The 17,840-nt window shown below is 36.8% G+C and overlaps 1 protein-coding gene across 2 annotated transcripts in view; it reads right to left on the bottom strand.

Annotated features, from left to right (window-relative positions):
• Positions 1-17,840, bottom strand: part of VCL (vinculin) — a 114,444-nt gene that overhangs the window by 39,409 nt on the left and 57,195 nt on the right. For both annotated transcript variants that reach the window (XM_032311693.1, XM_032311694.1), the window contains exons 3-6: positions 7,905-8,055; positions 7,398-7,506; positions 5,598-5,720; positions 3,639-3,799 (exon numbers count right to left, since the gene is read on the bottom strand). In XM_032311693.1, coding sequence (XP_032167584.1) covers positions 3,639-3,799; positions 5,598-5,720; positions 7,398-7,506; positions 7,905-8,055 — 544 coding nt within the window. The remainder of the gene's footprint in view (positions 1-3,638; positions 3,800-5,597; positions 5,721-7,397; positions 7,507-7,904; positions 8,056-17,840) is intronic.

Genomic DNA, 17,840 nt, shown 5'->3' with positions numbered 1-17,840 from the left:
AACAAGCTTACGTATTGTCAAATCACTATGTGTATGCCTGAAACTAATAAAACATTGTATGTCAACTATATTTCGGTAATAAAAATAAAACACCTAAAGTAGAATCATTTTAATTAACTGATTCAATCTTAAATCATGTTTTATTTTCAGAGTAGACATTCTAATAATAAAGAAAAAAACCTCACATACTTATTTTTTCAAAAATGAAATAAAAATCAACCTTGAAACCTCAGCTGTCTGTAGTTAAGAACGAGTATTAGAGGCTCACATGTTCTAACCAATATTTCCTTCTTTGGTAGGCAGAAGTCTTCTGTGCAAGACATCTGAATCAGTCACTACATTTAGCCCACCACCAGCCTAGGCCCTCAGTGCCAGGAATTCACCACAAGAACTAATTCCGAAAAACAGCAAGTACTGACTCAAGGTGCAGTTTGTAGAAGCGCCTACATAGGGTTCGAAAAATACTTAGCTTAAAAATTTTCTCACTTCCTCTTAATTCTCAGCATGCATCAAGAAACAACTAATATAAATACAAAAACAAGAGGGATTAAGTATAGATTGCTAAGTTTACAAAGGGCAGAATTAGAATTGTGTGTAATCCACAAATTAGTTTGTTTCATAATGTACCCTAAATTAATTTTTAATGATCACTATACGATGACTGTTATTTCAGGAGGGGAAAATTGTTATTTTCTTTTCTTTCTTTTTTTTTTTTTTGAAAATTGTTATTTCCAAAACGAAATGAGCTGTTTAAACTCAAAGTATACTTTTAAATGTGTAACTCTGTCATTTGAATGTAGGTATAAAAAGTAAAATAATCACCCACTGCATTGCCTCTTTAAAAACTTAACTTACTCGGCAAGACGCGCTTTTACCAAAAATTTTTCCACTTACTTTCTTCCCCCACTTTTCTAGAGGAACCATCACTTTCCAGGAGAAAACTGCACCAATGGGGAAGCATGAAACAAGTATGGTAAGACAAAGTTAATTCTTAATTGGTAGGGTCGAGAGGAGGTAAAAGATAGCATGTGTTAAATAGAAAAGGGACCCAGTGGCCACAGACAGACACAAGGTCTGATTAATTTACTGCTTACAGTCAAGCAGTGAAAGATGCATAATGTTATTAAACTGAAAAATAACCAAAATTCTAGTTACCAGTTTCCATTTTCAAGGTAAAAATTTTTTTCGACTTACTCTTACAACTAATAAAAACAATCACACTTAAAGGGTAGGCGGAAGTAGAGTGGATGGGGATGGGGTGGGAAGTAAGATTTGTCATGTGTATCTTTTTATAGCATTTTGATTTTTGAACCAGGTAAATGTATAACAAAAACAAATTGAGATTTAAAAATAAACATTTCTTGTTCATTCTGATGTTATTATGTACTTGAGCTGCTTTGGGCCAAACTAATTTTATTTTCTTTCTTTCATTCTGACAGTTAAGGGTTGCAGAACCTGTCAACTGTCTGATTCCTTCCAGATCAGCATAAAACTGAGACAGCTACAAGAATGTCCACAGCAGGGACCAGGTCCGTTTCCCTTGTATATCTCCCCAGGTGCCTCATCCTTGTCCTGAGAAACTCAACTGACCACATTTTTTGTAAAAAAGAAGCATCTCTCAATGGCACTGGCACTAAATAAAGCTCAGCAACCCCTATTTACTAGATGATGGTTAACTTTCCCCCTCCAAACACAGATAAACATTTGAGAGTGTAAGGCCTGCTCCTCTTTTTTGCTATTTCTTTTTTTTTTCTTTTTCTTTTTTGCTATTTCTCATCTGCTAGAAGCAAAGGAGAGAGAATAAGGAAAGAGATTAGGTTAGGGGAAGGTGAGGTCATAGAGAACCATGGCTGATTCACAGCTTAGCAGAACATGCAGTGAACCACAGACTGAAGTTAGGAGAAACTTTAGATACACTTAACTTGTCCCCTTTTGATTTTGCAGACTAGGATCACTGTGAAGGACAGGTGCCCCATCTAAACTCCTGAGCCTATTCATTTTCACAATAGGTTGAAAACCTCAATGACACATCTCCAAAAGCAAAATTCCAGAGCCTGCAAAGGAGACCGGGAGGAAATGCAAATAGAGAGATGACGTCGGCAGGAAGTTTCATTTCCCAAGAGCAGGGTCCACACAGGCCACCTGGAGGTCACCCAGCTTACTGAGAGAAACTTGCCCCTCAAATGAAGTCAGTGGGAATGACCTGGCCAAAACGGTTCTTAGGAGCCTGTTCAAAAAGATGAAAGCACCCACCAAATATAGAAAGCCTGATATCCCATCGTCATGTCTTTTCTTCTGTTTTCCCCAAAGAAATGGCTCAGTGTGAGCCAGAGTCACTCCACCCGGCACAGCCCCGAGTCCCAGATGAAATGACACTTGGACGAATGTTCGAGCACAGTGTTACACACCGGCACACGGAAAAAGGCACAGCACACAGCACAAGAAAACCTCACAGACATGCTTTTTTCTCTTTTGAAGCGTAAAAGAGACTAGAGGGCAAGAGAAAGCTTACCTTCTAAATGTGAGAAAAAGAATAAAACAAACAAGAGAACAAAAAAAGATGCATAAAGAAGTCATAACAGGGAAATGAAAGTTGTCAAATATGCAAAAGCAAAATTAAGTAAAATACCAAAGACTTAAAACGATTTCACCATCTAGATTTAAAACACGATCTGAAAACTCATTCAAGAACTTTGTGCCTCTGTGAACAAATCCAGAGGTAAGAGAAGCTAATTTCCTTCTGCATATTTAGATTCACTTTCTGGGCAATGTAATTTTCAGACCCTGGCTCTGATCTTACCTTACTGGTGTCCTGGAGAACAAACACAACCCTACTGGGTACCTAATGGAAGTCATACGACAAATCCTCTCTTTGCTACCAGCCTGCTGGGGGGCCCATTTGGGTCATACGTGGGGAAGCTGGATCCTGGAGACAGTGTGTTTCCACCACTGCTCATATCCTGGGCCTACAAGGTAAGTGTAAACCCAAGTGCCTCTGTTCTCCCAGTCACCAGACAGGGAGAAGTAGACCAGAACAGCAGCTGCACAAGACCACTGCTGTGAGGCTCTAGCAGGAATCCACCAACCTTTTTGGAGGCCAGGAGGAAATTCAAGATAAAGGGTGAGGGGACCCCTCAAACTCACTGACGAATGTGAAAACTAAATTTTAACTAAGCTTTCCTTAAGGAAAATGGGATGACCAATGCACACAACTAGAAATGCCAAGAGCTTCCCCTGTAGATTTCTTAGGTCAAAGATTAGCTAAGGAGAAGTTTCCATAAAATTCACAGTCATATTCTGTATCTTACTTAGTCACCTAGCAACAACCACCCACATAAAAAGGCAGGGTTCCCACCCAGGGGAGTATCCACCATACAAAAATTCCTCCACCAGCCCAATGAGTGTCCAGCTGGAAGAAAAAGCTACACATCTCAACCTTCAACCCCACATAACTATTATTTCTTCTAGCTTAGGGCAAAGGGAGTTTGCAAAAGCAGCAAGTAACCCATGAAACCCATGAAAAGTGAAGTAGAAATTATTTCATCATATCTGAGAGGTCTTACGCTACCCGCAATTATAAGATAAAGGGTGAGAGGAGAATTGGGGAGTTTGCTTATTTTTCCTCCAGGAACACTTACCTTGCTGGCCCAGGCATCTTCATCCCAAGAAGTGAGTTGTAAGACACGAATGATTTCATTAATTTCAGCACTCATCTTCTCTACAGTAAAATTGCGATTTTTCAAAGCTTCTTCTATTCCTTGGTTTTTTGAATTTTTAGTTGTTACAAAAATCTTCATAGCTGTAAAAAATAAACAAATGATCAGAAACGAAGCTGGGAATTTAATCTTGCTGTAGAGCAACATTCACACAAGATGGTCCATACTTCAAGTACATGTGCTGGGTTTCTAAGATCTTAAAAAGAATATACTGGACTGGCTTAGTCTAGACCATGTGACTCTGGACCTTGCGGTTGTAGGTTCAAGCTCCACAGTGGATGTAGAAATTACCTAAAAAAATAAAATCTTAACAACAACCAAAAAGAATATATTAAAAACAAAACAAAGAAAAACACTGCAAGTGTGCTAATAAAGTTCTAATATCAGCAACTTTAAGGTACAAGACATCACTAAAACATGACCAGGGAGCTAATCTAACACACGTATACTGATGACCTATAATCACAAAATATCCGATATCTTTCTAAATCAGTTATCATTCCATCCCTGACACTGGCCCCATCTAGCACACACCTAACAGGACAAGATGAAAATAGTCAGTAAAACTCTAATTTAAGTATCTCACTGCACCCAGTCCTAATGGAAGATCCCAACATGTCAAGTTTTTCTTCCAGAATTTCTCTCAACATGTAGCAGGAAATTTCTAACCCCCAAGAATCAAGAAGAAAATAATAATAATAATTTGAAGTATGGGAGAAAGAGAATATCTTCTCAAGAAATCACTGAAATTGTTAAAACAAAGATTGATCAACGATTTATTGAGTTACCCAGATCAGAAAGAAATCTTACTCCCCAAACTTTTCTATCTCACAGAAAAACTGTCCTCAAAAACACATTTCCTGTGGATATTTTAAGACTCTACTTACAAATTTGTTTTTGTTTTCTAGTTCACATAAGAGCTTTCTGAGCTCTTACCCTCACCTCTCCTTTTCTAGCTACTCTGTGAAATGCCAAAGCAGGAAGGCAGGAGCTGGGGGTGGCAATGACATGTCTCATAAGATTCTGAAAATAGAGTGGCCCTCTGGTAGTTAAACTAATTAACCCATAACTTGATTAAGATAACTTATGTAAACCAGGAGGTGTCTGGTACAGACCAGCCAGCCACCCAATGAGTACAGCTCCTTTTGCTAGCTGAGAGAGAAGCCATGAAGTTCTACCAATTGGGAAGTGGTCCCATGTGGTACAGACCACCAGCCCTGTAATATAAAGAACAGTTAAATTTCTTTTAGGAAAAACAGTGTTAGCATAACACTGAAAAGGGCTTTGGGTTCACTTCTTTATCCTGTAGTACTCTATAATGTCCATTTCAGCTCCTAATTTCTTTTCATAATACAAGTAAAAGTGTAAAAATTCCTATGTCCAAGAGGTGCCTGGGTGGTTCAATTGATTGAGCATCTGCCTTCGGCTTGGGTCATGATCCCAGCGTCCTGGGATCGAGCACCACATCGGGCTCCCTGCTCAGTGAGGGGCCTGCTTCTCCCTCTCCCGCTCCCCCTGCTAACGTTCTCTCCATCAAACAAATAAATAAAATCTTTTAAAAAAATTTTTCATATGTCCAAGATTAAAGTTTCTAGATATTCCGCCTCCCAGCAAAGGGGCCTACTAGAAATTCAGAACAGAATGAGGCAACAAGAAAGGCAGCTTCAAACAGAGAACAGGAGCAGGAGAGCATTTCAGGAGATAAATACTGGTTCTTAGCCAATCGGCTGCAGTCATCAGGTAACACCCAATCTATCAGGCCTCATTTTTACCCAGCCTGAAGGACATGCGACTAAGCAGTAAAAGAAAATTAACGTCAGAGTTTAGAATACATTGACTTTTTTTTTTTTTCCTGTAAGATCATATACAGGCAGAAAATACCTGAAATGAGAACTGGCAGCAACTCTTTCACGGTGTTCATGGAGTTCACCAACATCACTCGGTGCTCCTGGTGAGTCAGTTCCTGCTGCCTCTCATCAATCATCTTGGCCATCTTTGTCATTCCTGAGGCACAAGGAATAAATTGTGCAGGGTGAATGGTGAAATGTCCCAGACTCTGGTGTTCGGAGCCTAAATCCGTTATTGAATGACTATGATAACCCAAACGGATTGCCCAGATAACTACCACTGAACTGTAGCATTCATGACATAAATGTTCCGGACAGGTCTAACATAATGCAACTCCATTCCTTTCAATTAAAGGTAATTTATGAAATGTAAATCCTAAAAATGACATCATTTTCACACGTTTGACAAAAATACATTCACAAATACAAAAACATACTGAAAACATAAGTATATATTTGTAAAAAATAAATAGAAATATTTTTCCTGGTTACCACGCATACGAGGTGCGTGTCTCTTATCTGGCCATTGTGCCTACTTGAGAATCTCACGCAAGCCTAGTACTGAGAAGCCAGGGGCTGAATAAAAATCTTAAGAATTAAAATAATGTGTTTTGTTTTCATCTTTATATTTTTCTGTTCTTTCCAATTGGTCCAAAATAAGCATGCACTATTTTTATAATTAGAAACAAACAAAAATATTTTAAAAATGAATATAGTTAGGACAGCAATCCAAAGCAGCTGGGTGTTCTGGAATCAGACTGCTCGTCCTTTTTGTTTACTTTGGTTATTATTCAAAGGTGCTATGTGACTGTCTAAAGCTTTGGTTTTCAAACTGCTCATAGGATTTCTTAAGTAGTTTCACAGATCATCAAGGGGGTACCAAAGGTTGGTAGACATGGAGGGGTTGCCCCTGCTCCATCCAGAGTACTTCCATTTTTGTCTTTTATATGTTGGGATTCTGCATAAGATTTGATTTGAAGAAATAAACTTCTTTTCCCAATGCTATGGGAAAGTGTAAGGAACACTGCTCTAAAGGCACTTCCTGCTGATCTTCAAGGACGGCTCAGAGAAATTCTTAAAAGCCTTAAGTTTAAAGAATGACTATATCGGAACCTCAGGAAAATACTGTTAAGAACTATTTTACCTAAGACAAAAGACTTTTATGAGGTGGTATGTGATCTTTAATACTGATAAGTTAAACATATGATGTGTCTTGTGGTTGGTCTCAGTCATACTTTGAGAACCCTCCAGGTCACGGTAGGTGGCTCTCACAGAAAAAGCTGGTATCTGTTCATGTATTTTGAGCATTCAATCCTGATCCTCAGGTGACTAAACAATCATTTCAAAATGAGATTTAGCCACAGCAATTCTTCTCCCCTTCTAGGTCTCATTCTATTATGCAGCCCCAGGCTAGGGCATGAATCCATAATAGTAGGCGGGCTAATTAATGAGCTAAGAGGTCATTAAGAGCTACAGGCCAGCTGGCAGACAGTGAAGGAATGCTGTATAATGTGGAATGGAGAGGTCAGAATTCAGGGTGGCCTTATGCATTACAGTAATAGAAAAGTATTTCCTACATTCTCCAGCAACATTTGCAGTGTCTAGTTTAATTCATTAGGCAGGGCCAGGATTTGTAGAAAGCAGATTCAGCTTTCAGAGACAATGATACCTCCTCAGTAGAAACACAGTGTCACTCCAACAGACCAGGGATACATCAAAGCCCCACGCATCATTACTTATCTTCTGCAAAAAGCAGGGGGGAGTTCTCCTTTCACCTCAATCAGACATGGACAAGCCATAAAAAACTGTATTATAAAAACTGGACATGACTGACCTGGTCCAAGATTCTTTGTGTAGGTGACCAAATCTTCCATGGTTTCCACCACCTCTGCCACTGTAAGATATTCCAAAATTCCTTTGCAAACTCTAATAATTTTACGAACCTGAAAATATATTTCAGTTTTTAGTCGAGTGAGTGAACAATAAGTGGAAAACATGCTAATTCAGCTGGGCACCTATTCAACATTTTCACATCCTAAACCATGACCAATCCTCCATTATTACCTTTAAGACTATCTTTAATAAGGGGCGCCTGGATGGCTCAGTGGGTTAAAGCCTCTGCCTTCCACTCAGGTCATGATCTCAGGGTCCTGGGATCGAGCCCCACATCGGGCTCTCTGCTCAGCAGGGAGCCTGCTTCCTCCTCTCTCTCTGCCTGCCTCTCTGCCTACTTGTGATCTCTGTCTGTCAAATAAATAAATAAACTTAAAAAAAAAAAAAAAGACTATCTTTAATAAGACTTCTGTCTGGAAAAGGTCTGCATGGGCCTCAGATTGCCTACCTCAGCCTCATCGAAGGTGAGAAGCAGGTCTGATGTGCCAGAGAGGATGCCCCTTGACCCATCGATGAGATAATCTCGAGCGGGCACAGAATAAGGATCCGACTGAAGCATCTGGGCTGCCTGCACGAGCTTGGTGCAAGCATTCTCAACCCTGTGGGGAGGGACATGGAGTTAACTCACTGACAGAACCAAGCAGAAGAATAGGACATACAAATGCAAAGAATGTAAATGGACACCGTCACTTTTTTTTCAACATGGAAAACAGCCAAGACCAATTTACAATTGGACTTTTTAGCTCTTAAATTCTACGATTAAGGGCTACACATCCATTCATCCATTCATTCATTCATTTACCTCATTCACTGCACTAAGTCCTTGTTCTTTATTGTATCTTGGCAACAAAAAATGATGACAAAATGTTTTAGACCTTTCACTTTAGGTTGCTATACATCTTTGCAACTCCTTTGTTTTCTTCTTCCTCACCCTATACACATTGCCAGTAAAAGGCACTACACAAAGAACAGAAGTCATTGACAACAGTTTTGGATTTAATATCTGGAACTAATAAGCCAAAGCATTGTGTTAAGTGAAATTTAATAATTGGATAACACAAAGGATTAGGAGGAAACAAAAAGTATGAAGTAATGCATAAATTTCCCATTCATCTAGCTAAATGGATTTGACAAATCCACTGGACTGTTTGAAAACAACCCTGTAAAACTATATTGTTAATTAAAACATCACTAGCATTAATAACTGGACCAGTTATTAATAGTTCAATGTTAATACAGTTTAATAACATAGAAAACCCGATCATATGTAACAATGAATGAAGGAAGGAAGGAAGGAATCAGTAAAGAGCAAGACCTCACAGCTAGGGTTTTGGATCAGTATTAAAGGGCTGGTTGTTTACTGTGCCTTTTTAATTTTTAAATTAAATTTTTAATTGAATTTTAACTTATAGAATATATATATTCATATTTATGAGTCCGTGAAAAATCACCTTCTTTCCACTATCTCCTAGGCATTCCATCTACTTGCAACCAATGCTATGAGTCTCCTCTGTATTCTTCAAAGTGAGACACTTTATGCATACAGAAACAAAAACAGGCTTCTACCTTTTTTAAACAAATAGGATCATACCAGGCATACTCTGCATTCTGCTTTTCCAACTTAATTTAACTTAGAGATATTCTAATAAAAGTACATAAAGAGCCTCTTCATTCTTTAATATGGCAATATAACTAGTCCATAATTTATTAGCCTACTACATAAATCACCTTGAAAAATGTCATTGTAAAAGGTATATATCTGTAGGACACAGGCCAGAAAGGAATTGCTGAATCGAAAGTGTAGACACTTACAGTTTTGACAAATGCTGCTATATTGCCCTCCACAGAGATTTACATTCCCCCCACAATGGATGACAGCAGTACCTGCTTCCTCTGTCTCAACAACTCGGCATTTAATCAAACTTAAGTTTATCCTCACCAATATGATACACCAAAATTGGATCTCAATATAGTTTTTTAATTAAGGTAAAATTCACATAACACACAATTAGTTGCTCCAAAGGTACATACAATTCAATGGCATTTCATGTATTCACAATGATGAGCAACTACCACCTCTCTCTGGGATCAAAACTTTTATCACTTCAGAAATGCACCCTGATCCCACTATGTAATCGCTCCCCATTTCCCCCTTCTCCCCCCATCCCCTGGTAACCACTAATCTGCTATCTGTCTCTACGAATTTACTTATGCCGGATATATCATATAAAGGAATCATGGGACTATGTAACTTTCTGTGTCTGGCTTCTTTCACTGAGCATAAATGCTTTCAAGTTTCATCCACGTGATAGCCTGTGTCAGTGGTTTGTTCTTTTTCATACCTGAATAATATCTTATTATATGTGCATATGAAAAAAATTTTTAATTTGCTTATCCATCCATGTATTGATGGACATCTGGGTTATTTCCACCTTTTGGCAAAAATGCTGCTACTAACAGTTATACCAAATTTCCACATGGATTTAGGTTTTCATTTCTCTTGGATATATACCTACAAGCGGAAGTCTATGTTAATTTTTTCTGAGGATGTGCCAACCTGTTTTCCACAGCAACTGCACCACTCTACATTCCCACTGGCTTTGTTGAAGAGTTCCTATTTCTTTACATCTTTGCCAACACTTGTTATTTTTTGGTTTTTAAGGTTTGGAGGGTTAATCCCATCCTACTGGGTATGAAGTGATATCTCATTGTGGTTCTGATGTGATTTCTTTACTGACTATAGCTGTTGAACAACTTTTCATGTGCCTGTGGGCTATTTGTATATCTTCTGTGGAGAAAATGTTTACTGAAGTCCTTTGTTCTTTTTTTTTTTTTTAAGTTTTTATTTATTTATTTGTCAGAGAGAGAGAGTGCACAAGCAGGCAGAGTGGCAGGGAGAGGCAGAGAGAAAAGCAGGTTCCCTGCTGAGCAGAGAGTCCTATGTGGGACTCGATCCCAGGACCATGAGACCATGACCTGAGCAGAAGGCAGCAGCTTAACCCACTGAGCCACGCAGAAGCACCCCTTTGTTCATTTTTTAATTGGGATGTCTGTCTTGTTGAGTTGCTGAATTATTTATATACTCTGAGTATTAAATATTTATTAGATATATAATTTGCAAATATTTTCCCCTATTCTGTATGTGCTTTTTACTCAATATAGTTTTAATTTGCCTTTATTTTATTATTAATGAAGTTAAGAATATTTTTATTTTTTTTAAATTGCAAAATAAAATTACACAAAGACTATTAGACAATTATGCTCATACACAACAATCAGACTTCAGAAATGAAATATTACCAAGTACTTTAGACGCCCTACCCTAACCAACAGTTCCTTATTTTCCATAACTAATCATTATCCTGATTTTTGTTAATTAGTCTCTTAATTTTTTTTTGTATACTTCCAGTACCTATGTATCTATACATACCTAAACAATGCATCATTCAGTTTTGTCTATATTAAAGTCTTAAGTAAGTGTAATTACACTGTTCTATATGCTTCTGTGACTATTCTTCTGTTCAATATTACAATTTGATAACTATACCTAATATGTCATACACTGTATGGATATACCATAATTTATTTACCCATTTGACTTCTGGTTATTATATTTTTTACTGGTGTTTATATCAATAATACTACTATGAGCGTTTTTTTTTTTTAAGATTTTATTTATTTATTTGAGAGAGAGCATGAGAGGAGAAGAGCATCAGAGGGAGAAGCAGACTCCCCACGGAGCTGGAAGCCCAATGCAGGACTCGATTCCGGGACTCCAAAATCATGACCTGAGCCTAAGGCAGTCGCTTAACCAACTGAGCCAACCGGCACCCTTCCTTGAACATTTTTGTTCTGGCTTCTGGTGCACACAAACAGCATATCTAGTAGTGGAAAACTGAGTTGCAGAAAATGCATATATTCAATTCAACCAAGGAAAGCCAGTTTTCCAAAGTGGTTACAGCAGTGTTCACAACTGCTCCACAACCTTACCAACACTTGGCATTGTGAATTTTTAAATTTGCCAACATGGTCATTATGAAATGCTAAATTATTGTGAATTTAATATGCATGTCCCTGTTACTAATGAAAACGTTGTGGGTAGCTGTTGGTGTTCTTTTTTTTTTAATTTCTAGTGTTTATGGGCCCCAAAAGTTTTGATAGGTAGCATTTTTGTTGTCATCCAGCTCTAAGTAATTCTCATTATGACATCTTTGACCATGAATTGTTTGGATATTTTAAAATATACTTCAAAACATAAGGGACTTTTCTAGTTATCTTTTTGCTATTGATTTATGATCACATGCATCATGCCAGAGAATATGGCCTGTAAGATAACAAGGTTGTTAGCTTGATGGCTTAACACATGATCAATTTTTATAAATTTTCTATGTGTGCATGAAAACAAGGACATGCTCCAATTTTTATGTGAAATATTTTACATATTTCATTAGCTCAAGCTTGTTAATTAAAATTGTTCAAATTTTCTATATCCTTGCTGATATTGTCTATTTCATCTATCAATTACTGAGTGGTGAAACTTCCTAACATAACAACAGATTAGTCTGTATCTCCTTGTAGTTCTTTTTGTTTTATATATATATTGAAGATAACTTTTTTTTTTTTTTAAGATTTTACTTATTTATTTGAGAGCAAAAGCAAGAGAGATCACAGAGGGAAAAGGAGAAGCAGACTCACTGCTGAGTGGAGAACCCAGTGCGGGGCTCACCCAGGACCCTGGGATCATGATCTGAGGCAAAGGCAGACACTTAACAACTGAGCTACCCACGTGCTCCAAGCTAACTTTTTAGGTACATATAAGTTTATAATTATTGTATAACCTGACTCTATTTGTCATTATGTAACACCTCTCTATGTCTCCAGTAATGTTTGTCGCCTTAATGTCTATTTTGTCTGACAATAACATTCCGAATCAGTTTTCTTGTACTATTTTCAATCTCTGTCATTATGTTTTAGATATATCTTTTTAAATAACATATAGCTATATATTTTTAATCCAGCTTAACAACTCTTAACTTAATGATTTAGCCATACTCGGCATAGACCCCGACTTGGGGCTCGATCTCACAACCCTGATATCATGATCTGAGTGGAAATCAAGAGTCAGACACTTAACCAACTGAGCCACCCAGATGCCCCTAGAATTATTTTCATATCTTATTATTCATTTTCCATATTTAACTTATTTTTTCCCCTTTTTCTTATCTTTTTTTTTTCGGGGGGGGGGGGCGGGGAGGAGAAGACTGCTAGTTTTTTCTACCTTTTTCTTACTCCCTGTACTAATTGTGAAGGTTACACACTCTGTTCTTTTTGAGGTTACCCTAAATATTTTAGCATGCATATTTGGCATGTTAAAAATCTAAAATAAAAGCTGTCCTCTTCACACAGTTAGCAGTTCATCAGTCTCATAAAAATCTAAAATGAGTCAATATTTTTACCTCCTTCCCAAACAAAGAACGATCTTAGGATATTTAATTCCCAATCATCCTTATCCTGAGCTTTTTGCTATTGTTTTCAAGTTTTGCTTGATGTTTACATTGTTTCCATGTATAAAATGTTTTATCTTTCATTTTAAACACTTAAATCTTACTAGATATTAAACTGTTATACTATATAGGTCAAAGTTTGTTTATATTTACCAACAAAGTGTCCCATATTTTGGCTAATCATTCCCTCTCGTATCTCAGGCTTTACATCTAGAATCATCTGATTCTGTCCAGATTACATTCTCTAGAATTTCCTCTACTAAGAGAATAATTATGATAACATGTAAATATTTTTGTTTGAAAATGGATACTTTGTCCACTACTTCAAAGACTATTTCAGTAGTTCAGATTTCTAGGTTGACAGCTGTTGTATTGCACATTGAAGGTATTATTTCTCTAACATAATAAAAGAAGCAGAAAAAGATATGATGACAGAAGCAGAGGTAAGAGCTTAAGCAGCTTCTAGAAGCTGGAAAAGGCAAAGAAACAAGTACTCTGAATTGCCAGAAGAAACACAACTCTACTAACCCATTTTGGACTTCTGAACTCCAGAACTGGAAGACAAAACATTTGTGTTGTGTTTGATACAAAGTGACATGACACTGGCCTCCAACTGTAATTTTCCAGGCATACAAATAAGCATGAAAACACCACCCACAATGAAAAGAAAAAAAATAATAATTTGAAAACAATCCAGAAATGACACACATGACAGAATTAATAGACAAGAACATTAAAACCATTATTAAAACTGTATTCCATATGTTCAAAAGGTAAAGCAAAGTTTGAGTATTTTTCTTTAAAGATTTTTATTTATTTATTTGACACAGAGAGAGAGAGAGATCACAAGTAGGCAGAGAGAGGGGAAGCAGGCTCCGCGCTGAGCAGAGAGCCCAATGTGGGACTCGATCCCAGGACCCTGAGATCATGACCTGAGCCGAAGGCAGAGGCTCAACCTAGGTGTCCCAAGTTTGAGTATATTAAACAAATGAGTATATTGTAAATTATAAATAATTTAATATATAAAATATAATATTTATTTAATAAATAAATAAAATTATAAATAAATTGAGTATATTAAATTAATTAAAACCTGAGCCACCTAGGTGTCCCAAGTTTGAGTATATTAAATAAGTGAAAGCTTAGAAAAAAACAAGCCTCAAACAGAACAAGTGGAAATGTGTCTCAGATACAAAAATGCACTCAATAAATTACTAGCAGATAAGATACTGCATGAAAAAAAGATTAGTGAAATTCAAATCATAGCAATTAAAATTATTCAAAATGAAGCAGGGAGAAAAAAAGACTTAAACAAAATGAATAGATCATCATTGAGCTGTAGTACAACTTGAAGCAGCCTAATATATTTGCAATTTGAGTCCCAAAAGAGAAGGAGGAGACAGAAAATAATATTTGAATAAACGATGGCCAAAATTTGTCTATATTTAATGACCACTATAAAGCCCCAGGTCCAAGAAGCTCAATAAACTCCAAGCACATAAAATATGAGGAGAACTACAACAGGGCACATAAATTGCTTAAAGGCACATAAACAAAACTGCTTAAAACCAAGGTTAAAGAAAAAATATTAGGGTGCCTGCATGGCTCAGTGGGTTAAGTCTCTGCCTTCAGCTCAGGTCATGATCTCAGGGTCCTGGGATCTAGCCCCATATCGGGCTCTCTGCTCGGTGGGGAGCCTGTTTGCCTCTCTCCGCATGGCTTTCTGTCTACTTGTGATTTCTTTCTCTGTCAAATAAATAAATGAAATCTTTAAAAAAATATATTAAAAGTAGCAGGAGAAAAATTACACTTTAAACACAGAGGAACAAAGAATAACAGACTTCTCATTGGAAACAAAGCAAGCCATAGGGCAATGAAGTACTGAAAGAAAAAAACAACCTGTCCACCTCAAAATTTATACCCCCAAAAATAAACATTTCAAAAATTAAGGTGAAATAAAGACTTTTTCAGATATGTAAAAGCTGAAAGAATCAATCAGCAGCAAACCTGAACTATAGGATAGGTTAAAGGAAATCTTCAGGAAGAAGGAAAATTATACCATCCGGAAACTTGGATTTACAGGGGGGAAAAATGACAACTAACAAAGAACAAAATGACATAAATAACAAAATGTTAACTATGTGAGTAAACATTAAAAAATTCTTATTATTTAAATATGTTTAAAATACAACTGACTACACAAGAACCTTTTAGAAAATGAAGTTTAAAAAAGTAAAGTTGATTCAGCTGGCTAGATTCACAGGAAGGACTGGCCTGGCCAATGATTATGCCAGATGTTTTCCATAAATCAAATGAACCACAATTACATGGAAACATATTTAAGACAGGTATACAATGCACAATATGGCAGAAAATACATGCTGTGCAACTAGTTAAATTTATGATTAAAAATGTTTCCGGAATTTAAGAAACAAATGAGCAAGGGGGAAAAAAGAGCAAGACAAGCCAAGAAGACTCTTAACTACTGAGAACAAACTGATGGTAATTACCAGGGGGTGGGGGTGGGGGGGGATATGAAATAGCTGATGGAGATTAAGTTGTGCTCTTGTGATGGGCACCAGGTGTTGTATGAAAGTGTTGAATTACTATATTGTACACCTGAAATTAACATAACACTATATTTTTTTTAAAGAAGATTTTATTTATTTATTTGGGAGAGAGAGCACAGACGGAAAGGGAGAAGCAGACTCCCCACTAAGCCAGGACCTGATGTGGGATTCGATCCCAGGACCTTAAGAGCATGGCCTGAGCCAAAGGCAGATGCTTAATGACTAAGCTATCAAGGCGCCCCATAACACTAAAATAAAATAAATAAAAATTTATTTTTAATAAATAAAAATAAAATAAATTAAATAAATAAATAAAAATTTGTAAATGAAAAGTTTAAAATATTCAAAAGGATATTTTATATTATTATAAATTATAATTGATATGATATTATTTATATAATATTAAAGGAATATTTAAAAGAATATTTCAAAAGATCTTTAGGGATGGCCAACCACTCACTGAGACCATTAGTTGAAAGAGCACTGACATCTTGCTTCAAGATTTTTTATATCCACTCCTGCCAATTCAAACACCTCTCTATCTCCCCTCTTCTGCTTGTCTAACCACTATTTATTATCTTAGATTCTGCCTTTAAATGATTCTTCCTTCAGGAAACCATCCCAAATCTACAAGTACCTCTCCTACATACTCCCACGAGATTTATCACACCCTCTCAGTTTACTCTATTTTCCGCAAGATTCTAAGTTCAGCAAGGCCAAGAACCTTGTCTATTTTGTTCATTAACGTATTCACAAAGCAGAGTGCCTGACTCATAACAAATGTCCAATAGATATTTGTTGAATGAACGAATAAATGAATTTTCATCCAGTACAGGCCCGTAAAGATCATTAATTTTAAAAAGTCACAAAACTTGATTTTATTTCCAGGTACCATGAATGCTGATCAAATTAAAGCAAACAAACCTAAGAATCACAGAATACAATGGTTGCTTGCAAGGATCCAGTGACTTCATAAGTGTTTCAAACGTGGAAAAAAACAAAAAGCCATCACGGAGAAAAGAAACAGGAAAAAAAAAAAGATGAAATCGAAAAGCTCTGCAGGAATCAATTTGATTCTCCACTAATGGTTCCCTTGTGTGGTAAAATGATAGGGCTAAAACAGACACTGTACCATTTTTTCTACAATAAGACATCTGATCTGTACATTAAAATTTAATGGCATACATAAAAGCCAAACAAATCCCACCATGACTAACCGGTGGTTAGAAACAGATATGAGTCTGTTTTGACTGCTGAAAATGAGATTTTATTAAAACATTCAAGCTGTCTTCTTCTTAAAGTGATCTTCTACTTTTTAAGACAAATCTAAATTTTTAAAAAAAACATTTTAAAGAAAGACAGTAGGGAGAAGTTCTGTTTCCTAAATAATTATGTATCTTGACTATATCCTAATAATATTGATTTAGACACTTTAAATCAATCAACTACCAGTTGATTGTTGAAAGAGAAGTTGAAAGCTTCTCTCTGCCTTTCAGTCTTCCACTTAAATTAACAGAAAATTCTTATGCTTTAGATCAGTGGACCAATGACAGCCCCACAGGACCCAAGAGATGCTCACTTGTAAGCCACTAATCCATTCTTTCCAGGATTACACATGATTTAACTTGATACAATTTAAGATATATATATACAAAGACCCCTAGCTACTCAGTCCCGTGTGATTTCAATTATCACTAATCAAGGAGATTAAGCTTATGGTGAATTTTTAATTAAAGAAATATAAGAGAAAAACAGATCCAGATATTACAGAGATTGATTGCCATAAGTCATTTTGCAGGTTCTACTAGACCGCATCCAATCTTAAATTCCTTTAGTTTCATTCATTCATGTATTTATTCCTCTAACTAATGAGGACCAGCTATGAATCCTAGGAACACAAGGTATTTTTAAGTCCCTACCTTCAGAAGGTCACCACCTCAGGAGAAGAAGACATACAGGTAAACAAATATGCCTCAGTATTTATAAGGACATCGAGCACATGCCAAGGGGACATAAGAGTGGGAAGGGTCATTTTCGCCTGAGAGATTAGGAAAGTAGTGATGGGGAAGGTGCAGACATCGCTCCTGTCTCAGAAGCTCAGGTCTACTCACAGAGATGATCTTCTGCACAGCGTCTCTCTGCATTGTTTTTCCAGTGGAACAATATTCTCTCTCTCTCTCTCTCTCTCTCTCTCTCTCACACACACACACACACACACACACAGTCCTTTCTGTGAAAAATAACATGCATTTGTCATAGACCTGGTTTGACTAGAGAGGGCAGTCTACTCTCACAAAGTGCGGGAAACCC

This window comes from Mustela erminea, chromosome 14 (assembly GCF_009829155.1).
Source record: "Mustela erminea isolate mMusErm1 chromosome 14, mMusErm1.Pri, whole genome shotgun sequence".
NCBI classification, from domain to species: Eukaryota; Metazoa; Chordata; class Mammalia; order Carnivora; family Mustelidae; genus Mustela; species Mustela erminea.
The sequence above is the reverse complement of the archived record's forward strand: the minus strand, read 5'-3'. Positions and strand labels throughout refer to the sequence as shown.